Source organism: Stigmatopora argus, chromosome 19 (assembly GCF_051989625.1).
Source record: "Stigmatopora argus isolate UIUO_Sarg chromosome 19, RoL_Sarg_1.0, whole genome shotgun sequence".
Taxonomy (NCBI): domain Eukaryota; kingdom Metazoa; phylum Chordata; class Actinopteri; order Syngnathiformes; family Syngnathidae; genus Stigmatopora; species Stigmatopora argus.
This window is the reverse complement of record NC_135405.1, coordinates 11,709,855-11,734,574: the sequence shown is the minus strand read 5'-3', so window position 1 is coordinate 11,734,574 and position 24,720 is coordinate 11,709,855. Positions and strand designations below refer to the sequence as shown.

General features: G+C 43.5%; 1 protein-coding gene and 1 long non-coding RNA gene across 3 annotated transcripts; one reads left to right on the top strand and one right to left on the bottom strand.

Annotated features, from left to right (window-relative positions):
* Nucleotides 1–87: 87 nt before the first annotated feature.
* fermt1 (FERM domain containing kindlin 1) lies at nt 88–4,739 on the bottom strand. 2 transcript variants are annotated; one of them, XM_077587147.1, is made up of 15 exons: nt 4,585–4,739; nt 4,200–4,297; nt 3,983–4,118; nt 3,769–3,906; nt 3,172–3,355; nt 2,993–3,095; nt 2,813–2,920; nt 2,316–2,447; nt 2,136–2,185; nt 1,843–1,967; nt 1,672–1,778; nt 979–1,203; nt 777–901; nt 569–710; nt 88–489 (listed from the first exon to the last, which is right to left on the bottom strand). In XM_077587147.1, the coding sequence occupies exons 1-15, from the start codon at nt 4,733–4,735 to the stop codon at nt 316–318; spliced, it is 1,998 nt and encodes a 665-aa protein (XP_077443273.1). In that variant the 5' UTR covers nt 4,736–4,739; the 3' UTR covers nt 88–315. The 2 variants fall into 2 exon arrangements, with proteins under 2 accessions (XP_077443273.1, XP_077443274.1); XM_077587148.1 differs by having other exon boundaries at nt 89–489; nt 4,581–4,725.
* A 1,323-nt stretch (nt 4,740–6,062) lies between these two features.
* Nucleotides 6,063–20,927, top strand: LOC144064540 (uncharacterized). Its single transcript, XR_013296814.1, has 4 exons — nt 6,063–6,092; nt 6,864–6,938; nt 10,849–10,963; nt 20,272–20,927. It is a non-coding gene; the product is annotated as an uncharacterized LOC144064540 (long non-coding RNA).
* Nucleotides 20,928–24,720: the final 3,793 nt, after the last annotated feature.

Below are 24,720 nucleotides of genomic sequence, written 5' to 3'. Positions count from 1 at the left end.
TAGAAAACTGTGGGTACAAACTTGTATAAATAGTGCGGAATATCTGGAGAGAGACAAGTAAAAAAATAAGGAAATAAAGACATAAAAATGATTTATTTTTAAAAAAGCAAATTCACATAAAGTTTAAAAACACAATTATTTACACACACAACACCAGTTCTTAGCCTAACTTGAGATCAAAATGCTGACAATGATTACATTAATAAATTGTAATCAAATATTGAACAACATTGTTGAAATGTTTTTGACCTGAAAATAAAAGGACTTGACTCAATGGCAGTGATATAGTACTTTGTTTTGAATAGTATGAGATTCTCATTCTTGACCTCCGGTCAGTTTGTGGAACAGTTCTTCATCTAAGGTCTCGTTCTGGTCTTTGGACCGCGTCGAGAGGAAGATGTAACCGCCGATAAACTCGTGCACCACCTTGCAGTCGCAGCTCAGGCAGCAGAAAGCGATGGTCACGTTCTGGTCGAACTCTATGGTCACCTGCAACGACCGCCGCCCAATGAGAAGCGTTGTCATCTCTAGAACTGAAAACTCTTCCATTTTTGTTGTCAACACTCACTTGTCTAATCTCCCAATTAACGTTCCACTGCTTCATGTTGGCGAACCTCCACGTGGTGACGGGTAGGTAGGTGGACATGTCGAGACGGATCAGGCGATTGTACGAGATGCCCAGGATCTCATCCTTCTTGCTCCCCTTGAACCTGAAGACCACAAGAAGGACTTTTGTAATGATTGCCCTTGAACCACATCCCATTCTTTCTCACTACCTGACGATGTAGTAGTTAATCCCGAACTCAGGGAGCGATTGCCAGGCCTGTATGAAGCGCATCTTGGCCTCCATTAGGGACAGGCGGGCTATGTTCTGGTGGGCTTCCAGGATACGTGCTGTCAGCTGGAGAAGACAACAACAACAAAATTAGAACCGATCGCTGGTGGGGAGTGAGTTGTATTTAAAGTCCACAAAACAACCTGCTTGGTCTTGTGCTTCTTTGCGTAGCGAGGTGATACGAAACACTCGGCGTTCATTTCCATGGAGTCCAGGTCTGGCGCCGCCTGGCCCGGAGGGGGCGCCAGGCTCTTCATCTGCAAGAAGGACTGAATGCTGCGTACTTCCGACTTGTACGAGCTGTAGGCCATGGTTTTGCCTTTGGAGGCTAGGATGCACGCCGCCTTCCACTTGGCGTACTGCGTCTCCTGCAGCAACCACGAAAAAAAAATCTTTGCTCTGGATACGGTTTATGAATTGGTAGAAATGCAGTAATCCCTCGATTATCACGACTTCACTTATCACGAATTCACTAGTTTGCGATTTTTTTTCTGCTATTAATTATTTTAGAAAAATTCCAGAAAAATGTGATAATCGACTACGACTGAAGCACTGAAGTAAAAAAATAATATATTTTTTTAATAGGGGTGACCCTACTTTGAATTTTTTTTCTGCTATTATTATTATTATTATTTTAAATTGCAAAAAAATGTGATAATCCACGTGTAAAGCCACCTTTGCAACTAGGATTTAGTACTGAAGTAAAAACAAATATATACATATGTACAAATATGTTTTTTTTTTATAGGGGTGACCCTACTTTGCGATTTTTCCATTATCTGGTCGACATTAACCGTGATATTTGAGGGATTACTGTGCGCGGTAGGTATTCTTACGTTGTCACACCGGATGTAAACCTCGTTCATCCCGTCAGCTACCGGCAGGAGGAGCTTGATACCGAATTTTTTGTCCGTGACATTGACGTCGGGGACGATCTCGCAGCCTGCCGACGAAAATGGCCGTGTTAGTGTGAGATAACGTATATTTATAATTGTTGACTGGTTTACCTCGTAAGTGAAACTGCTCAAGAGGCTCTCCCGCGGCGGCCTCTTTGTTTTTGTAGTAGGAAATGGTGGTGTCCTTGAATACAAACCAGTACTCCTTGTAAGGCCGTAACGTCAGTCTTTTTGGTCTGAGTTAGGAAAAAGTTGTCAATGTACTGTGGGTGTTGTCATTGTCATTTCCAGGCTATTTATGAGATCTTACAATTTCTAAATGCTCTTAATTCTAATGAAAAATAATTGAAACGTGGCAAAAATGAAAAAAACAATAGGTGCATATTAGGGGCGTGTCTTGTTACCTGAGAAGGCGGAGCGTATCTGCAAGCTCTGGAATGTCTGTAATGTCTTCCTGGATGTAGGAACAAAACAAGGGTCAATTATCTTAAATCTTGGCCAAATTAAGACATGTAATGTAATTAAGTTTTTTTTACTGTCAGGACCCTAAAAGATGAAATGACAGTGAGGAAAAACATTTATACCAGAATTCTGTCTGAGACGCCCCCTTCCAGCGTCACTTCCAGGTTGGAGAGGGCGGCTTCTACTTCATCGATTTCCTGCTCGTTGGAGTGGTCCAGTGGCTCAGTGGACACAGTTAGTTTACAGATATGATACTGCAAAAGAAAGAAAACACAATGAATATTATTATGCCAGCTAATAAAAACTTAGAGTCTAAAAGTTGGAGGAAAACTGAAAAAAAAAGACCCCAAAGTCGACATGAAGCCTTTTTTCCAATTGAGCTAGCATGGAATCGACCGCGGAAGAGTATAAGGCATAGAAGGTTTGATTCCTCTTCTGCACGTGTCATCGGTTTTAAGAGCGCTGAGGTGGCAACTTCCACTTGATGAGTCATTTTATTGGAATTGAGCTTCAAGGTGTCAAGCGCGAAGGTCGTCAAAGAGCAGGAATGAAGAATTGTTCAGCTTTAACTCCAACTACAATGGTCAAGTTTCTCCTTCTAAAAAGTCATGATCCTCACCTGAAGCGACGCAAACATTAGCATCTCCTCTTCGGTACAGTCGATCTCTTCCAAGAGGATGGACCAGCGAGCCTGCTCGTACAGCTGCGTTATCCTCACCGCGTCGTACTGAAATGCAAATGGACGCCAGATGTAGTCGTGATCTAACTGGACCAACTGAGTTCACATCGTTGCTCTTACTTTGGGATTGAGGTCGAAGAAGACGTTGTATTTAAAGCGCAGTAACAGCTTATCGTGGTCTTGGACGTCCTGCTCCATGAGGGACCGTGAAGAGTCCAACCACCTGCGAATAGCGAGTCCAGAAGTTAGGGAGGAATTCTTCCACCGCGAGGGTTATTGTGACTGTTGAAGGTCTCTACCCAGAATTTCTGATGGCTTTGTCTTCCAAGGAAAGAGGCTGGTAGAGTTTGGTCAGCTCGGCAGGTGGCAGATTGGGTTGGCAGTCGGCGAGGGGGTTGTCGCCAAACCACAGGCTGGTGGCCGAAACGGGCATCCCGTTCTCTGGGTCGTAGGTGGCTGTCATGGTCTTGCTGTACATGGGGCCTTGATTAGGGGTATATTGGACAGTGGGTTTAAAAGGGCATAACAATTTAACATGTATTTGCCTCTCGCAGTCAAGATGGATTGGAATGGAAAAAACACTCAACTATTACTAAGCGGAATCACTCCAAGTAATGGCACGAAAATATGCTAACGCAACTCACAAACATCTGATTTTACTTCACCCTGGTGAAAAAAATGAAAGTATTTCATCTTGTAGATAGAGTTTGAATGAGCTACAAAGTGTCCGTCAGGCAGGACAACCCTGTGGTGGACCGGATCGGACCCACTCATGGGCCAGATCTTGCCCACGGGCCGCATCTTTGATTTGATCTGGTTTAGGGTTTAGAGTTATAGTCGCAAGCGTAAACCTTGGGAGTTTGGTTCTAGAACTGATGACTATGTTTTGCTAGTACCTGAGCCTCCAGGTCCCCCACTGATTAGATCAATGTCCCAAATGTCATCCAGCGGTGAGTTTTTGCCTCTTTTTTTCTTCTTCTTGGAGTGGTCGCCAACAGGCAAGAGTAAGGACAATTCCTCGGCCCGCCTGATGTCTGATCAGAAGAAGAAAAAGATAATATTAGATGAATAGATTTGGATTTGGCGTGAAGGTAAGGAGGACGAACTCACTGAGAATTTGACAGATTTCTGCCACGGCCTTGAAAACCACGCAGGAGAAGCTGACCTTCATTTCGATGGTTTTCATGTTGGGGAGTTGCAGCAGCATTTTTTTGTGTTGGGGGGTGTAGCGTAGGTCGGCATCGGCCTGTATAAGAGAAAAAAAATAAGAACAAGTCGTCGCCGATACATAAAAAAATGTGAAATGCTTAAAGCCTTTTTGTCCTACCTGGATTCCGTACTTGTCCAAAGTCCAGTGAGTCTTGAGGAGCCAACAGTTTCTCTGTTCCCACCACAGTGCGTGGTCCGACCAGTCCTGGGGGGCTTCTGCTCATTAAAAAAAACACATCACATATGTGTCATTAAACTAACCACTCAGCTGTCTAGGAATTTCTCGATAAGGCAATTTATTGTTTGGCAGTTCTAGGGTCGAGGGTTCGAGGATAAGTGGTTCAGAAAATGAATGAATGATTCCGATTAGATCAGAGTTGAACTTTGCCCCCAATGCGAACCATTGTGGTTTAAGACAATGGCGCTTCGGTGTGGAGCGACGAGGGTGCGGCACGGTAAACAGAACTGGAGCAGACGGTGTTGAAACGGCGTCTGATACCTACTGATCTTCTCCACCAGCTTTAGCATGAGGCCTCCGATGTGCAGGTCGCCCTTGACGCGAAGCTTGAAGCGCATAGATTCGTCGCCATCTTTTTGGTCCACGTGCACCTGCAGTTCCCACGACGTCTCGCCGTATTCCGCCGCTGTGATCATGGCTCTTGATGACGGCGAAGAAAATTATGCAATGTAATCATGGACAGAAATTTCTGGAAATAATAATTTTTAAAAAACGGCGAGATGTAAAAACATTTCACATGGCCGCATATAAATTATATGCATACCTGGGGGAATTCCAATATACTCAACTTCCTGTTATTTGATTGTCACTATGTAAACATTGCAACATCAAAACACACTAGAAGTTTTAAAAAAATGACTGAAATACTCACCAACAGACGTCATTTTTAAAGATCAAGATCGGGTTCTTACTTTTTTTTAGTATTAAGTATTTTCTAAAGTGATATATGATTTTACATGATAAAAACAACCAAGCTGGCTAAGTATATTGCCAAAACAAACACAAATGCAGGTATTGTTATCAGGTAATTACTGAGGTATCTGATCGGTATTCGGTTTTGGTGGATCTTCAAAATCAGGTGAGCCGGTCTCTTGGTAAAATTATGTGATTGGGATAACACGTTTATTTATTAAAAGCAGAAGTAGGGCTTAAAAGAATGGTGGGAGGCAGAGAAGAAAGAGGAGGATCAGGGAGGGTTCAGCTGAGGAATGTGTGACGAGCATGGACACGAATGTGCTGTACCGGATCACCAATCTGAACCTTGGAACTAAAGAACAATTTAGAAAATTCAATCATGCTTTCACAGCAATCTACATAATAATAATAATCATAATACCAAAGGAGCAAATCAGAAAAAAACCCACAAATCTCTCACAGTTTAAATTGCAAGCTTGCATCTCCTATGCTCAAAGCAACACATTTTAGGTTTAAAAATGTACAAAAGACAAAGGAAATGATAGTTTTTACTGTATACATGCGTTTGGAAGTGTTATTAAGGTTTGCTGCATGTGCAGATGTCAACATCTTAAGAAAACTCAAGATATTTACCTTAAATCACTATTATAGACCTTACCCTAACCCTAATCCTAACCTTAACTAAACCATGATCAATTGCCTTTTCTGTATGTATTTAGAATGTAACTGCTGCTGTAAAATACAGTAGGTTAATTACTAACCTGTTTTTATAGACTCCCCTACATGTATTGAACTACGATTTGCATTACGTACTACAAGCGTTTCCTTGTTAAATGTATATATACATGTTTTGTTGTTTTAATAATTAAGAGTTTAAAATATTCTGTACTTCTTACCCGGATTTGTAGATTTATGTGGACGCGTAGTGGAGTTCTCGTGAGAAGTGTCTGATGGTCCCTGAAGGCAACGAATACTTGTTTGTAGATAAGACACACCTCTTTTGAGATAACGGAAGGCAATTTGCGCGCTCCTCCCCACCTGGGCCCTTTTAAAAATGCCGACGAGCGATTAGCATGGGTGAGTTTAGCGTGCTAATATACTACAATAAATCATCACCCTAAAAGTCAAATTTCATTTTTTTCCGGTGTCTAAAAACGATAACAAATAAAAATGACTTGAATATTGGAGTACAGTACAGTATTTTCACTATACGTATCACATTTCTACTGTAACTAAGGAATGTATTAAGGAAGCTGAATAGCACGCCCGAATGTCTTTTTTTTCCCAATTTACACGACGCCATATGAGCATTTTAACCATAGAAAAGGTGTTTTTAGTGGTTTCAACGAAGCGAGAAAGAGTAATAAATCTTCCAAGTCGCTATGTGATAAAACGCTTTCATGGTTGAGATTTTCTATCCTTTTTTTCCTGTTGGACATTTTCATTTTTTTCTGGTAAGGTTGTTTCGGTGGTGTAAATACGTCTTTGTGTGGGTGCGTGTGTGGTATAAAACGTATACTATATTATAATTATTATCCTTATTACTATTGTTTCACTGTCGTTGACGGCGATAGACGTCCAATTCAATTCATATGGGGAGCTGCAGCGATTTAATGAACGCTGTTGAACCTTCCCAGTCAAAATTAATTGGAGCTCTATCGCCGTCAATGGCAGACAATCAGTTAATAATGAAAATAGATAAATAAATAGACATTAAAAAAAAAAAAAAAACGTAACTTTTTTTTAACCTGATTCCGAGTCTCTGAGAATGACCAAATCGGATCAGGAATGTCCCTATAATGAATATACAACCTATATTAATGTGCTCTTCAATTTCCTTCTTTTTAGATTCCCACATTGTGTCATATGAAGAAATTGAGATGATTCAAGCCTGCGTCTCCAAGCCCACATCCTTCCTTAGAGGTGAATCAGAATGAATCACATAATGATATTTTACCAGTTACACGTAAGACACGGTCATCGATAGCTTTTTATTGTTTATTTGTTATGGTGACTTATTCTCCGTCCATTAGGGCAACCCTTGGTTTCTTGATGTAAAAACAGTTACTTACAGTGCAGTATTTCTTATGATGCCACCATTATTTAGGAAAATGTGAAGGGAATTATAAATATATTATAGCTTAAAGTATAATAAAGTCACCACCAGTTTGGTTACAATTGATATAGTAACCCAGTTATGATATTGTCGTAATTATTTATGACGTAAGAAAAGACAGTGACTCATTAGTCACAGTGTAACAGATGACTAAGATCACCCATGTTCATTTTCTAACTTCTTTATTAACGTAGAAAGAATGAACTGGAAAGTAAATGAAAATGAAGATGGTACAGGTTTATTTCTTTTAACCCTATATAGCCAAACAAATCATATTTGATACATGAATTTTGAACTGTTCATTTTTTCTCAGATTAAAACAAATGTATTATATAAATGTATGTCAAATTATATTTGAGCGAGTAGTCCTTTTTTGTTCCCAGGTACAATTGAAGGCTCAGAGTTTAAATAGCTTCAATTTACTGACAAATATTTATTTAGTGTTTCGGGCTTTATATGAAGTATGAAACTAAAATAATAGCATCGTTTCTTCCACTCGATGGCGCCAGTAGACCTCAAAGTTAAACCCGTGGCCACTTTGTAGAGAGATTTGAGGATTACTATTTCATTTTGTTGTTTTAAAAGAAAAAAAAAACATTACATTGGCAGACATTTGCATCTGTAGTGGAACACTACCTTGGTTTTATAGGCTGTAGTTAGCAAAGCGTATCCAATTAAAGTGAACAATCCCAAGGGGCTTTTTGAGGGTTTATGAGGGGCAAACCTTTCACATTTCTTGGCTTAGGAAGAACTGGAAGGCCAAGATGAACCTCTGACCTGCAACGAGCAATTGAGGGCACTAATGATGTGGTACGGTGGTGTGTTTCAAACTAGTGTGTCGCAGCTGCAGGACGGCGTTGCGGACCACTTGGCAATTTTGGACCGCACTACGCAGAAGTCATATTATAGCCAGAGAAAATATGTCAAATTTCACCCGCCAACAAATTAATAAATAAAGCCTGAGATTTATACACCGCAGCGCTGGTGCGGCAGTTATTCCAGTCCTGCTCTGGTTTTAACTCCAAATACCAGCGTACGCTGTAGTGACCAAGCTGCCCCCAGTCTCCGCTTGGATAAAAATTGTTCCAAGGTGAATATAGGAGGCCATTGTTTTGACTCATTTGAGCGAGGCAAAGTTTTCACACTTAGTTGCATCTACTCAAGTGGTAGTATTTTGAAGTATAAAACCAACAATCCCATTATACTCCGCAGTCTCCACTTGGCCGCAGTGCCCCACACCCAAAACAAACATGCTGAGTGTGTCGTGCCGGGACATGAGATCACCCCAGAGGGCTCGTGCGAGAGGAAATGTAAATTCTACGGAGGGGAACAAAAAACAAACAAATATACCCCAGAGCTTCGGAAAGTGTGGAAAATAACTAGTCACGTTGAGTCCACGTCCCCGCGACACCTGCGGTGAGTTATGGAAAAGGACGAATATTGATGATAAAGCGTGCTTTTCAGACACAATAAATGACACGGAAGGAGGCGAGAAACGACATCCGCGGGGGCCCTTTTTTGCCGACTTTCCGTATTTACGGAAAGGGAAAACCTCCCGGTGACCTGGGAACACGCTTACCCAATTAGCAGCCTCGCCTATGGATCAAATGGAAGTGAAAACATTCGCTGCCGTGACGGAGACGCATCACAATGCCCCATTCATGCCGCCGTGGCTCATGCTTTGGGAAGATTTGGGGCCGGGTGCAAGGTTGGCGGGGGGTTCTTCCAGAGACTTAGCGGAGCAATGGGGATAGACGTGAGGGAGTCATGAATGCAACAAGGAACTACCTCAGCGCTTACTTTGATGGCTCGACGGAGACCTAATTCATGACTCAATATGGGTGCGGAGGTAAACAACTGTTCAAAAGTGTTGTTTTTATAATGTTACCAACCTGCCCCTTACTCTAATCCCGTGGACACTCACCTCTGCAACCCAGCGAGGGCGGCGGGTCCACTCCTGTGGGAATAGAGCCGAAAAGGCCACGGGGGGAGTCGGGAGGCCTGAGAAGTAGCGCGGAAAGAGCCATTCTTGACAGCACCAGACCCTGGGGACTGGATCGGGGTTGCCCTGCCCTATGGCCCCGTGGAGTGTTAAAGCACAGATTTATCGCGCTCCTGAAAATACGTTTCCAGGCTTCTTAATTTATTTTTTCGGAAGCCTTCCAACTCTTTGGGGGTCACGAAATCCCCTGGCGTACGACGTCACATGCACGCTGGCTTATTTGGCTTGCAAGTAAGTTGACAAAGTTCTCCTGAAAATGAACAAATTGGTTGATTGAATATAGCACGGTATCTTCATAAGGACTTCATTTACACAGCAACGAAAAAGGCCACGTAAAGGTTTCACTATTTGCCGGTTAATTGTTTATTTGTATGAGTGTGGAGCCATAGGCGCTTCTATTAATGGAACCATCTCGAGGTTTTCGTTGAGGCTTATAAAAATGGGAGGTTCATGCTATGAGAAACCAAAAGTGTGGAAACGTTTCGGAAAGCAAAGTGACTAAAGCAGGGTTCATTGCTAAGTTCGGAAAAAGTTTCCTTTGCTCTACTCGTTCATGTTTTTTTTAATCGTCAAACCATGATGTACTTTTTAAGGCACCTGGTATGATGGGTTTCCAAGTATACGGGGTCCTTACCACATAAGTAACAAAAGCTAGTCATTTTACGTTATGTGCTGAGGAATAATAAACATCAGGATATAACCTTAACCCTATAAAGAACTCTTTTATTCTAAAATAATGATGAGTTAAACTATAAAATTAAACGTACAAAGACATTTACTCATTGTGCACGAACATACAAAATACTTTTCATTTTTCTAGCGCCTGCTAGCTTAATGCTAGTAGACAAGTGTAGACATTATAATATAAAAATTACATGTTAATAGAAAACATACAATATAAAAAAACAAGTTAAAAAAATCTGAAAATAATCCAAATATTATTTGAGGGTGTTGGTAATCTGTTTTCTCAGTCACTCCAGATAAAATTTGCCAAGAAGTACTGTAAATACATTCGACTGTTATTTAGATGTATTCCGTGTAGCAGAGTTGAATGTGGCTAACCCCAATCTCCTCTTGCCTAACATAGGACTTATAAGATACTGCACAGTGGAAAGGTTGAAAATGTCTAGGGAGAAACAAATGCTAGCAAGATGGGAGGTTGCGTGGATGATGGGAATTACATTGCTATACGCCACGGCCGCCACCCCTGATATCCGTTGTTTCTGCACATGGAAACATCTGATGGAAATAAAAGTTTTCATGGTGCCTGCTCGGATTGTCGTAAATACTGCTTGTCAGCGTTGTGTAAGGCCATTCTGTAGACAGGGTTTAAGGCAAGGGATGTAATAAGGTGCCTCTTTAGGGAAACGTGGCTACCGTAAACTACCAGCATCGCTATACCTGTCCTTGGCTGTTCCTTGTCATAGTTCATTCAATTCTGACTGATAGTACTAAATTCTAAGTTCTTGGCCAACGACAAGACACAAATTGTGCGTAATAACCTTCAAATTCTCCCTCTTTCATTGTCGCTGTCATCTTGCGTGAAGGGAAAGTTTGAAGCTGTTTTTTTTTGGGTTCCTTTGTAAACGTCAGGTGTGCTGAATGAAGCCATATGCGGCCCTGTGACTTTTATTAGCTTTGTCAAAGCCCTCAGAGACTAGAGAAGGAAACACTGCGCCAATAATGGCTTTAAAATATCACCTTTACCTCTGCAGGCCCCGGTTTTCAGAAGCAATAGCGTGGAAGCGATTTGATGCTGTGCCGCCTCATGCTGTGCTGTGGAGGAAACACCCCCCCGACACTTCGGAGATGCCGTGACCGATCTAGCAGGTAGGGTGTAGGAGGAAGCAGGGCCCCCGCACCGCTTCCCACCGCACGGCCACACTTTTCCGACCGGCTATGAATGGGTGCCATTTTGAATCATGTAAATCCGACTAGCCTCTACTTGTATCAGCTGATGCTGGTTAGTGTTGTCTTTGGCCTGACCTTAAAGGCCTGGGGCGGGGGCAGAGAAAGACGTACTGAGGGTTAGAAAAAGTTGCATAAACTCAAGCCGGGATAACTTTACCGACACTTTCCGTGGCCGGATTTCTGTGAATGGAGTCATTGTGGGGGCGGGAAGCAAAAGCTGTCAGGATCCAGTTCATTAACACCCAGTTTACTTTTGTTTGAAGTTCACTAGTCAACCGTTATCGAAAAAGAAGCCTCCGCCCGGATGGAAAAAGAAAAAGATATGGATGTAGCTCAACTTCCCATAGCCCTTTCTATTTTATGACAAACTAGTAAAAACTGAGTCAACGTTTTATTCCATGCAGTCAGTCTTTTTGGCCCCGTGTCTCTTCAGAACATAAAGTACTTCATAAAATAGTCAGTTCAGTTCAGGCACATTTACTCAACACTCTGTAGCCCACAACTGTGAACACATGACATACAGTGGGGCAAATAAGTATTTAGTAAACCACCAATTGTACAGAAAATCACAGTTTGATTTTTAAAGAATTAATTTCCAAATTAGAGTGGAAAATAAGTAGTATTTGGTCACCTACAAACAAGTTTGATTTCTGGCTGTCAAAAAGGTCTAACTTCTAACGAGGTCTCCACTCGTTACCTGTATTAATAGCATCTGTTTGAACTCATCGGTATAAAGGACACCTGTCCACAACGTCAGTCTCTCACACTCCAAACTCCACTATGGCCAACACCAAAGAGCTGTCGAAGGACACCAGAGACAAAACAGTAGACCTGCACCAGGCTGGGAAGACTGAATCTGCAATAGGTAAAACACTTGGTGTAAAGAAATCAACTGTGGGAGCAATTATTAGAAAATGGAAGACATACAAGACCACTGAATCTCCCTCGATCTGGGGCTCCATGCAAGATCTCACCCCGTGGTGTCAAAATGATAACAAGAACGGCAAGCAAAAATCCCAGAACCAAACGGGGGACCTAGTGAATGACCTACAGAGAGCTGGGACCACCGTAACAAAGGCTACTATCAGTAACACAATGCACCGCCAAGGGCTCAAATCCTGCACTGCCAGACGTGTCCCCCTGCTGAAGCCAGTACACATCCAAACACAGCTAGGGCAACAAAGGAGTGGCTTTGTGAGAAGCATTTCAAGGTGAGTCTCAAGATCTCAACCCCATAGAAAATCTGTGTAGGGAGTTGAAAAGTCCGTGTTGCCCAACATCACTGCTCTGGAGGAGATCTACATGGAGGAATGAGCCAAAATACCAGCAAGTGTGAAAAGCTTGTGAAGAGTTACAGAAAAAGTTTGGCCTCCGTTATTGCCAACAAAGGGTACATAACAAAGTATTGAGATTAACTTTTGGTATTGACCAAATACTTATTTTCCACCATGATTTGCAAATAAATTCTTCAAACAATGTGATTTTCAGTTTTTTTTCCACATTCTGTCTCTCATGATTGAGGTTTACCCATGTTGACAATTACAGGCCTCTAATCTTTACAAGTAGCATAACTTGCACAAATGGTGGTTGTCTAAATACTTATTTGCCCCACTGTATATTTGTAAATTTTAACATGTAAAACTTATTCAATAATTAGTTCCCAAAGATTTAGCTGTTGCTAATAGCACTAGACAGACGAAAACATTTGATTAGATGTCTATCATCGTCAATCACATCCCTAAAATATGACTGTACCTGATGCAACACATTTGTACTTTTTGCAACAACTGTACTTTATGTAACACAACTGTACTTGATGCAACAGAACTGTACTTGATGCAATAGATCTGTACTTCATTTAACAGAACTGTACTTAATGCAATAGAACCGTACATAATGCTAAAGAACTGTACTTGATGCAATAGAACTGTACTTGATTGAATAGAACTGCACTTGATGAAATAGAGCTGTACTTGATGACACAGAACTGCACTTGATTTAACAGAACTGTAGTTGATAGTCAATTTTCCACGTACCACTAGATGGAGTCTACGTATCATACTTTAAGAACCACTGTCTTAAATAACGTGGAATAGTACCAACGTAGACTTTCACTGCCTTTAAGTCACGCAAGTCTTTTCTGTTGACTTAAGCCTCCTCTCCACATTTATGGCACGTGCGAGACACCCTATTTGTACATTCATGCTTTGGAGTAAATTAGCATGCCAGCTGCGCATGACTGTGTCATTCCATGGTGGCTTTTCATGACAAAAATATTCCTTGGCACACCTCCGACTTGTATCCAGAAAAGGACGTCGCCTTCCTCCCAGGAGGGACACTTCTTTTTATTTGCAATCCTTGTTCCTGGCATCAGAAGGGAAAGAAAGTGGAAGGTGGTGGGAGTAAATAACGGGATGGGGCGGGGGCCGGTGTGGGGAGACGTGGATGGACCACCGCTGCAGATGTTTTCCACATGGAGGAGGAAAACAAGCTTGCAGAGAGATGAGTGCGAGAGGGCTGCACCTGTTGTGGGCCGCTTGCCGGCCAGGGGTGAGCTCACTCCCCTGAATGTGTAAGACTGCTTTTGCTATTAAGCAGCGAAAGAACAGGCAAGGTTCACTTTGAGCACATTTTGCGTTCTTGTATCCCAGCTTGGCTGCCTCCTTTCAAAACTCCGAGCTGCATTCTTTTATTGCTATTGTGTGTCAAATGGGGTCAACACTTGGAAAAGACGCAAAACTTGATTGGGTAAGAAAGTACTAGTTAAATCTAGACTAGCGGATTAAATGCAGGCTTCCACCGAGGCCAGAAAATCTCATTTGGATCAGTACCAGTTAAACCCTCTACTCCACAGTCTCCTCCTCGATACACTTGGATGAGAGGTAAATACAAGAGGCCTTTGTTTAGATACGGCCATTGCTGCAGCTTTTAGGCAGGCTAGTAGCCAGGTTACATAAAAATGTTTGATGTTAGACTCCAGAGTCTCCACTTTTTTGCAGCTGGTCATGTTTTCTCTGACATCAGTCTCTGATTGTGGCAGGAGAGTTGCAGTTTTACAAGGCCTGTTTTCCTGCCGCCCTCTATCTCCTTTTGGATAAAATTTATCCAAATTAATACATGGCTATTACAAGGTAGCAAGAATGTTCGGACTGTTTTTTTGATTAGCCATTTTCTTCAAAACAGATATATTCATAGACTCAAGTGAAACCCAACTTGCAGGCACATGTGTTTAGATATTTTGAAGGGGGTGTTCTTTAAAGCTATTTAAGTCAACATCGCACACCTGCCCGATTTCCATCGATCACTCAAGACTCTCTTTATTTCATGCTACACTTCGGGAAAACTGGTAGGTAAATATCATATTTGACAGGGTGACAGGAACTGGTCCAGCCTGGGAATGGAGTTCTTGGGCTAATCATGCATGATTACAGCTCTCGCGTGCCAAAACACACTTGGTGTGAGAGAGGTTGTTTTCAACTGCTTGTTGCCGCAACACCACTGGACGTCAGCTTGCTATTCTCCCGAGAGCTTCTGCTAATAAACTCATCTTGACCCGAAGAGTTTGAAACAGGTAAGGAGGACTGTTCCTGTGGACCGATCAAGACTAGCAGTGGTTGGCGTCACGCCGTCCTGCCGACACAACGGCATCTCTTGTTGCTGCAAACTGTTCGCGGCAATACTCTCCTGCAAAAGGCGAACTCCGAAAAGCGAATTCAGTGCCTGAATTTTTACTCCGGCTCACCTGCGCTGTGGCTACAGAACCAAGTGACCCAGATCTGGATGGAAACCTTTGCAAGTAAATCCCCACGCAGTCTGTGGAAGAAGTATTTGCCGGGCCTCTCGGTGGGGAACTGCACAACTGTAACCGATTCCAACTCTCCAGTTTGTGTCATTTGTTCCGACAAAGTGGTAAACAGTGCCTTTGCCATCCTGCACGTAGCCCGGCTGCCATTCAAGTGGAAGAAAATGTCAGTGCAATGCACAAGAAAGATATATATCTTTCCTCGCTGAATTGTTTCTTGTACGACGACGAAGAGAGAGGCACTAATTAAAAGCAGAGTGGTTGGAAGGGAAGGGAATCTGTATCTCATTTCCTTGTCTATGCAATGCTCCTGGCAAGGACCAACCACTTTTGCCCAAACTACTGCTCAGTTTAGAAACACAGGCCATGCTGCAAATATTTGGCTTGGCTGTGCATCTTGAATTATATTGGCACAGAGCGTGGATGTAAAAAACAGCAACTAGGGAACAATTATGAAAAGAAGTGAAAAGCAGTCAAACCAAAGTGCTACTAGCAGTGCCTGCGCTTTCCTTTTCCTGTCATTTTCTGTCCTGTCTACTTGTATGCACACTGAAAATTGAAAAGCAAACATTTTAAAGGAGGAAGTAGAGTATCATCTAAGTATATAAGTACCCATGGGAATCAAGACATACTGTATTAGTGTGTAATTACTTTAGTCCGAATTATTCCACAATGGTCCTGCACTGACAGTTTAGCAAATGATCTGTCAAGAAACAAGAAGTACCTGACCGCCATCAGATGATTACATTTTCAAGATGTCACATCAGTGAAAATCTATCCTCTTCATCGGTTGGAAAGAAGACTTTCACCCCAAAGGCGGATCGAAATTGAATCACAACCAACGGTAATGCCAATGTTGCGCAGATCTATTTTACTGGTCATTATTCGCAAAAAGAAAAACGGCCTCCTCAGCAGGTCATTGACTCGGTGCTCGCTCATTTTCCATTGAATCCCCACCTGCGAGACCCAGCAAACACATCATTCCTCTCATTGACACGGGCACCGAGGCAGCTAGCCAGCTACCTAGCTAACCATCATGCAAACCTTTTTAGCCAGCTTTGTTTGTTCACAGCTGAGGCTCAAAGAAAGGCAGCACCGGTGCACTAACGGGCCAGCTTGGACAATTTTCACACAAAGGCAGCACTGTTGGCTAACAGTGAGCGGCCTGTTTCTGGGAGGTTTGCACTGTTCCTGGGGCCCATTTCATGGAACAGTTAGCAAGGCCAAAGGCAACCCGTGGACTGGAGTGATAGTTAAGGCCTTCGAGGCAAAACTTAGGTCTGGGCTTCCAGTTCTCCCTTTGTACACCCCCCCACCACCGACCCACATCCCTCGGTTTAGATGCTTTCACAAAGCCAAGTGGGAATGCTGGGTGCTGCAGGTGTCCTCTCATAGAAAGCCGCATCACATGGGCTGGCTGATGGAGTGAACTGGCATGTTTACCCTCACCGCAGGTGTTGGAAAATCTGGACAGAAATGAATTGGACTAGCAGTATGCTGAAGTATTAGTAAACATCATTTTCATATTGTGAGTTTGTATATAACCCACTGCAAATACTGTTACAAGTTAATGATGATGTTGAACGTTGTGTTTGAGTTACTTCCCTTCTGGTTTGGATTAAGCAACTAAAAAAACTGCACGGCATGTTTTGCATTACACTTTGGATTCTGGTTCCGTCTAACAGTAAGGTCATATCCATCACGATATTGTGAGTTGCTTGTTTTGAGTTTGAACTGATAAAATAATATTTATGATTTGTTTTGTTTACTGGTCTGTGGGTTAAAAATGGAATTGAAAATAGAAGATACAGTTGTTTTTTTGTCAGTTGTTATTTGATGTATAAATGTTTTTCTTTGGAAATCTGTTCTTGCCAAATGCAGTTTTTGTGTGCTTTTATCTTTAACAATGGTTGAAAAGCACTTGTGTAAATACTAAGGATGTCCTAAGGTAAGGTTAGCGTAATAAAAGGAATGCAATCTGTTCATTGGTATAAACTAGGTCCAATACAAATAACTTGTTGAACTCAGTTTGCGATTTAGACTGAAAGTTTCACCAGCGAGCCGCAACTTTTATTTGTAGCCGTAATTAAAAGCCTTCATTTGACTTTGCCTCAATTGGATGGATGAACAGGAAGAAAACGTGTAAGAAAAAGTTGGCGGGAATTAGTATACAGTCTTCTCTCCTTTCCCGACCACAGAGTGGGCTTAAAGGTCCCCACTTCCTCCTTGATGTCAACCCTAACCCTGCCGGTCCTGTAGTTTTCAGTTTGGTTTGGACAGAAGAGGCGGCCTGGCCTACAGGGGTTGGGAGGACAGGGCCCAGGCTTTCCCACATCACTCACAGCTCTCTGATAGGCGGTCACACAGCCGGGTAATGACAGGGGCAGACATTTAGTATTGAAGTCTCCTCCGCTCCTGTCTGACATCAGACTGTTAAATATGGGGGATGAGAGCATGGCATGGCCCTTTGGAGAACGAAGCTAGACCTGTCTTAAATACAGACACGCGAGTCTGGCCGAGTCGCTAAGCGTGAGTCTGTGGAGACAAACTTCTGAGATTTGGGATCGGTCCATCATTAAATTAATTAGCGACCACCACAAATACGAGCACAGTTGAGTTGACTGATTCTACGATGGATGGATGGAAGAAGAAATGACGTACGAACGCAATCTTCAACATGTTTGTTTTCAGTCCAGCATCAAATAGCCGCCAAATGCGGTTTTCCCTGCACGTTTCAATTTTAAGTTCATGACAGATGAACTTGAAAAGCCGTCAAAACAGATTGAGACCAGCAAATGTCAAATGTCACCAGTTAAAAGACCTCATTGTCTTTGTCGATTTTCAACTCAACCGAACAACCAAACGGCTCGGCGACATTAAAGCGGTCCGGTTGCTGCACCTGCATCCACAGCTCATCACACCATTGTGGCATTTAAAGAAAAGGCCTCAGTCAAACACGTCCCCTGACCTTCTGCAGCTAACATAAACTAATTAGGCTGTCTCTGAAAGGAATGGCCCCGCCGTTAGATTAATCAGCCTACGCGGATCTGGACCGCGCAATCCCGCTCCAGCCAGCTCGCCTCGCTAGACCCTCATTATCTCACATTTTCAAAGGAGCGCCGTGGCAAGGAGGAGAGGGGGCTGCGGGGATGGAGGAACCAGAAGAGGTGGCGGCGGTGCAGGAAGGGGCTTCCCCAGTTCAGACCCGGAAAGGAAATGTCAAGCGTGAAGCTCTGTGAGTGGTCATTGCTGCTCAGTCCAGCAGGCAGCACAGAGGGGGTCTTTGTCCGCCGTCACTTAGCACCAATTACAGCCCGTCAAAATAGTTTTTCTGCTGCAGGGCGACGTGTTAATGGGCCCGGCGTTGGGTGTGAGGAGCGGCCTTGTCCACACACACCAACTCGGGGTCAAGGGTTAATAGATCCCCTCTGATGTGGCGGATGAGATTTTTGCAACCTTTAGCTGGCAAGGGAACGCCAGGACAAAGCCTGGAGAATGTGATACAATTAGGCGGACAGCTAGCCATTCTGAATAGAGTCGTCCGCGGGTAGCTGCGCTAGCTAGGACCAGATGGGCCACTGGACCCCAGCCAAAGTGCTACCAATCAAGGTCAAACCCCATCCCACACCCATTGAAAGGAACCAGGTGAGGAGCCAAAAAGCATCTCGACTGGAGGGCATCCTTTGGAGTGAGAAACAATTAACACTCCTGGGAAACAAACTATGTCAACTACTTTGTGAAGGCAAGTAAACTCACTTTATTCACAAGGAAAGATCAAAAAGCATTCAAGCTTCTAAAGGATTTCCCATCCTCAAACTCCCCAGCTTTTTTCATAAAGCCTCTACAGCCTGCCTCCAGTCAGACTTGGAAGCTGTGTTCACTCTTGTATGGGAAAATCAACCTGGCGTGGATGGTGTCTGACCTGCTCGGTGTTTCCCCGAGTTGAAGTAATCAGTGATTATCTGATGTAAGGATGGAAAAAGTCAGTGTTCGTGAAATTGCATTGTGCTACGTGTGCGTCTCGGCCTGGATGTGAGGACAAAGCCGGGTCGTTAAAAAACATAAGTGTGGGAACGGAACCGATGCCAAACAACCTGTGCCAGGGGACTCGGGAGATTTTTAGGAAAATACTCCACACCGCACGGAGCAAATCTAACCACATGCAAGCTTGTGGGAACTAGTGGGTGACATCAATCCACATATGACTCGTCTCAAAATACTTTCTGGATGTACTGGTGCTCAAGTCTCTCCCCCACCCAAAGCTTGAGGAAATGGCGGTGGTGATCCGGCCCCCGACTTAATCGACTTAATGTCAAAACGAAAGTGCAGTGATCTCGGAGGCTCCGGATTGGATTTGTTTAATTTGCGTCAGGTTGGAACATCTTGTGTAAACACGGGGGTGCGAATGGATACACGCCAGGATCGCCACGACTGGAAAACGTAAATGTCCGTGGTCAAGATTGGCCGAGAATCACAAGAGCAGAGGCGGGAGAAAGAAGCTTGCGCAGAGATCGGCTAGCCTCAATTGTTAGTGGAGGGTCAAAGTCTACCACTTCCATCTGCAAATGAGTGTCTTAAAATGGCACGTTTGGGATCATTGAAGTCCGTATGGAGACGTATTTCATTGTTTTTCTTATATCATTGACAGATGACTCTCAGAAGTACTCTACTCTGAAATCTATGATTGCCAGGATGTTTTATAGACTCACCAGTTCTGCAAACAGACGTAAAAAGCACATTCACTTTGCGCCAAGTTGTGCTTTGGCCAATGGCGTTGGGGGTGGGTGGGCAGGGGGGCTTACTTGAAGAAACACAAACACCATTAAGAGTTCACGTGTTGCTTTTCAACAGTCTTATTTCCTTAATGGCTTTGCAGCTGTATTTCCCTCCTCGTGTTAGGCCGCAAATCTTTGGCAGGTGGCATGCCCTCCACGCCTTTTTGCTTGTTTTCCCTCTTGAGATGAGAGGGAATTAGACTTTGGCATGAAGGGATGAGTTCTCAGATTTATAGGTAAAGTTCTACCCCTTCAAGTGCAACTCTTTGGGGAGCGGGTTTTGGTTCTGCGTGTGTGTTGAAGGGGGGTTGGCGACCGGGAAGTGAAGGTCATTGGAGGTTAATTCCAAATGCATTGCTTCCTTGAAACAGCGTGACAGCGTGTGTCCTCTGCTCATTGATTGGATGAGTTCCAACGTTGCGTTCTTTTCTTCATATTCGTTATGACATTCATTGTTTGGTGGACCTTTAGTATACGCACGCCCGAATGTCACGGAGCTGTTTTATTTTGTCTTTCGTATACTTAATTCAGATGTTTGGCACGTTTTGCTAGGTCTATTTTTTCCTATGCTTGAGATTTATAACGCACACTTGTCTGATGTGTTAGCGCACCGACCTTGTGCTTGTCATTGTCTTTTATTATTTCATCAGCCGGGTGTTGCGTCTTTATGACACTTCTCGGTGAAAGAAAGAGACGAGAGATGATGGAGACAAAGAACTGTCGAAGACACAACAGCAACGGAAGTGTGTGAGGGGAATGTGAGACAGACAGAAAAGTTGGACTCAAAGGAAGAACAGAAAATAAAGGAAAACAAAGCCAGGCGAGAAGGAGTGAGATGTGGGCCATTCATAAGCAGACTCTTCTAAAGGGATCCAGGGCCAGCACACCTGCTACTATTCACTTCAGAGGAAATAGACACTCTGTGGAAGAGAGGCTGTTGGCCTCAGGACAAAACCACTGCAGCGCCAAATTAGAAACAGGAAGGACTGTGGCTAAGGCTAAGATTAAAAATGCACTCTCCACATGGACTCAATATACTTCAGCCCTGATCCTGCTCTGGAAACCCAAAACCCAATAGCACTATTTTATGCCCCAGTCAACAGAACACACCATGTTTGCACAGCGACAGTGCAGAGATTCTTTCCAGTGTCAACTTCTGTATGTTGGTAAACTGCAAACCTTACAAATGCCAATTGGAGGATGGAAAGTCAAGAGGAAAATATATATACACTTCATTACTTGCCAGAACCGTGTAGTAATGGTGCAATCTGCCTTTCTATTTTGGAATTCTCTGTATTGCTGGAAACTAAAGTTGAGGTCTTGGATCGCCACTGTCTTTTTGTCACGATTCCTCTGGTAACAGTACAAAATTAAGGCCTTCTAATTAAGATTTTTTAGATTTCATTAACGGGAGTGTGTATAGAATAATTTTGAATGGTAATTCATACCCGCAAGAAAAAGTCTAATGTCTTCTTATCGCAATACATTTTGACCTAAATAGCAACACATCAATATTCAAATAGCTTTTCTACCTCTTAATTAGTTCTCGTCTGCTGACGGTTTCCGCGAGGTATTTCCTGACCATTGACGTAGAAACTGTGAAAAAATATTTGGGGAAAAACATGACTTGGGACAACGGAAAAAGTATGTACTCTTGCTTAAACAATATTTCCATTGAGTCATAGGTCTGTCCAAGTAGTGTACAGTAGTGTGCACCCTCAATCTATCATTTAACTGTGGTCACTGATGGTATAAAGGCCCACTGTAATTATTCCTCCATATATTGAGGGCATCGAGAGGTTGTTCCTCCCTCCCACCGAAAAACAGAACTACTCCCCTGAAGGTCACTATTTCATTATGCTGAGCTGAGTAATGATTTACAGAAGGACTTTTCACGAGGGCACAGTTGTGACTAGTTGACGAAAGGACACGCTGACGTCTTCTTCGCGTCAATTTGAAGTGATGTTTTGGGCAAACTCTTGGCCTCATTAAGGTGTTCATCACTTGAAGCCGTAAAGGGCAATATTCATTGTGTGGGCCTTTTGACTGACGTCTGAACCAGAGCCCGCTGATGGATGTTCACACATTATGCCATGACTGACTCCTGGGAGGAGAGGAAAAACCTGCCATGACATCAGCCGCAAGTTAGAGTGTAGGTGCAGGTGCAGGGCGTGAACAGGAAGTGAATAACAGGAAGCCCGGTGAGGCAGACTTGTCGGTCAGCAGGTTGAAGGAGTGACAAATACACCTTGCAGCTGACTTGGCTTTTGGACTTCAAGGGAGAAGGGCCACCTCATTAGCATGTACTGGTGGAACACAGAAAATATTATTGTAGCCTGTGCTAGTCTTTGAGGAGAGAATCACATAATCCACCTTTAATCCAAAATTTTACCACGGCGATAATGCATTTAGACAGTAGTTGATGTATTGGGATTATAGAGACTAATTGTCATGGAGATATTCTGTTCTAGAAAAGCATAATTTTAATTTTGAATTAACGTATCTTCTTTGCAATAATGTGTTGTGGGGCGTATAATATAATATTTGTTACATACCTGAGACTATTTACTGAAATTCACTTCTGACAGCAGCCCAACTTTGGTCTTGACCCAGTCTTGTCTTTATCATTTCTTTGCTGTTTTGATTCAGCCAAATCCGACATTTAATGTCAATCATTGGCTCAAAGCATTGCACTATCCTAGGTACGAAGTAACAGAGTGGTGCATCTCACAATGAGTTTACTGGTTTTTCCCTCTTTGTTTCCAATTTTTTTAAAAAGTAAACAAAATGAAACGAAGATTCGAAATGAACTCAACCAAACCCAAGCAACGTGGCCCTCGTCGAAGATGAATTTGACACGCCTTCATCTCGAAAACAGTCGACAGTGACCGCTACCACCTGTGGATGACCCAATGTACTGCATGTGTCCTTGGCGATGAATGTTGTACAAAGCATATTAGGCTAATAGGAAAAGTGAGACGGGGTAAAGTTTTGCCATACCACCCAAGCAAAGGAGAGCCTGTCGCCCCTTTGGCGCTCTGCATCTGGAAGCGGCCTACTGGTAATCTGCGCTAAGTAGAAAAAGTTCAGCACCAGCTTGTTCTCATAGACCACCAAGCGAGCACCCAACCCCCGAACTCCTCAACAGGTCTTCTTTCATAGCTAGGGATCAACGGGGTGCTATACGAAGCCAGTTCCAGGCCCGGATCCCCTCAAGGTGCTGCATCGACATTGTACTAACTCATGGCAATATTATGGTTGGTCTTATGCGATCATCATACCTCAGCTAGGGTTAGCTCTAAATACTTTTCTTCCTTGACAGCTGCCAGAGCTTTGGCCATTGACCTCAAAGGTCTGTAAAGCGTCACAAGAAAATGGAAGACGTGCTACCGAGGAGAGCATCCATAATGTTGAGATTTACTGTGTAGGAGATGGACATTTATTTAACAGGCGTGCTGTGGGATGTCATGTCGCCGGCTGCCTTTGATTGATCTCTTCACTTCCTGCTACAAAGACGGAGGCCGCTCCCGTAACCACACTTCCCCTTTCAATCTCTGGGTGTGGGAGACGCCCTTCGGCAAGCGTCCCAGTCATCAGTCGCTTTGCGCCTTTCCCCCCCGTCCCCCACCGAAAAACCCCAACTGTAACCATCAACAGGAATAAACACGGCACTGACCTTAGATCAGTGTCTAGAGGCGAATCCATTCGCCAGCCTGTTTTAGAAGTCCATATGTGGTCCATATGGAAGTCCTTCCTGTATCCTCTGTAGAAATGTGTTGGTGCACAAAGGGCTGGAAACACATCCTGAACTTATTTGATCACAGAGTGACAGTAAAATAAAAGTAAAGAAGATGAAGAAAAATTCCCCCCCTCCTGTTGTTCCCTTTGATACTTCCTCCAAGACGAGCCTTGAAACCTTGAAAAATATCTCATGTCGTTCGGCCCATGTATGAGTGATAAACGGTTGGAAACACAGCCCATCCTCTTGTTTGAGTGGCTTTTAAATCATGTTTCCAATTGCTTTTGCCCGTCTAGTTCTTGATAAAAGTATTTGGCGCAAGGTTCCGGCCATCAAAGGTTTTCTTCGACGTTTCCCTAAGGAGCTAGGGGTGATTAAACAGCCATTTAGCCTCGGACCTGGCAATGCCTTCCAGTGCGCAAACGCAGGACTTAATAATGGACTCTTCCAAAGCCAGAGGTAATGACCTCAGCATGTCACTCCGGGCTAACTCTGCAGCGATTGCACGGACGATTAACTCTTAGAGCAATATTGCCGGTTGAACATATGTAAGAATAGTGGCCGTTTTGTCAATTCCTGCCTGCGTTTTGTGATGTAAATGTAGCGATAAAAAGTCCAAACAAGTTAATTTGTGGCACATGTACACCGACTGAGTCTTGCTCACATGCCTAAGTGTGTATGCATATAAAAGCACTCTCAACCGTGCAATAATTTCCTTATTTGCCCCGCTAAAACCGATCCTGTGGACGCGTGTCCGTTTGATGTGTTCAGAGCTGCAGTGCAGATGCCACAGTTTTAGCTATGTTGGACGTCATCTCCACCGGCTGTTCTCGGAATACAGAAAAAACACCACCAGCACCACCTCTAAAATTAGCGTGGAGAGCGCACGAAGGCAAGAAGCCGAAGAGAAACCCCTCATCGCTTCTCCTTTTGTCAACAGGTTTTTGCGACCTATCGCGTGGCCGCCAGCCAGTCAGAAATCGCCAATGGTGACTGAGGCCTTTCTCATCAAAGATGAAAGAAGCAAGTAAATATATTCTTCTTCTGGGCCTTGCCAGGAATCTGGAAATCCCATTTTATATCCCTGCATTTGGATAGTTTGTGTCACAACCATGCCCACCGCACCTGCTCTTTTGTGTCTGCACCCTGCCATTTTCCATCTGACCACTAAATGCCCCAGACTTTTTCCTTAAGCTTCCCGGGCCGCTTGCTCCAGTTCAGCTTTGAGGTCTGTTTGTTGATGTGTCTAGGAGCGCCGCCGCATTAATGCCAACTCCTGTAGGGCAAACGTCAGTGAGTACCGCAGACAAATAATCGAACTAGAAACGGCACCCAGTCCAGCGAAAATCTCCGCCAAAGC

Excerpts from the sequence above, each read along its gene's own strand:
- fermt1 (XM_077587147.1), bottom strand. The coding sequence starts at position 4,735 with ATGATCACAGCGGCGGAATACGGCGAGACGTCGTGGGAACTGCAGGTG. Across the intron at positions 4,119-4,199 it reads TGGACAAGTACGGAATCCAG|GCCGATGCCGACCTACGCTA; the intron begins GTAGGACAAAAA and ends TCTCTTATACAG. Across the intron at positions 2,921-2,992 it reads TCTTCGACCTCAATCCCAAA|TACGACGCGGTGAGGATAAC; the intron begins GTAAGAGCAACG and ends TTTGCATTTCAG.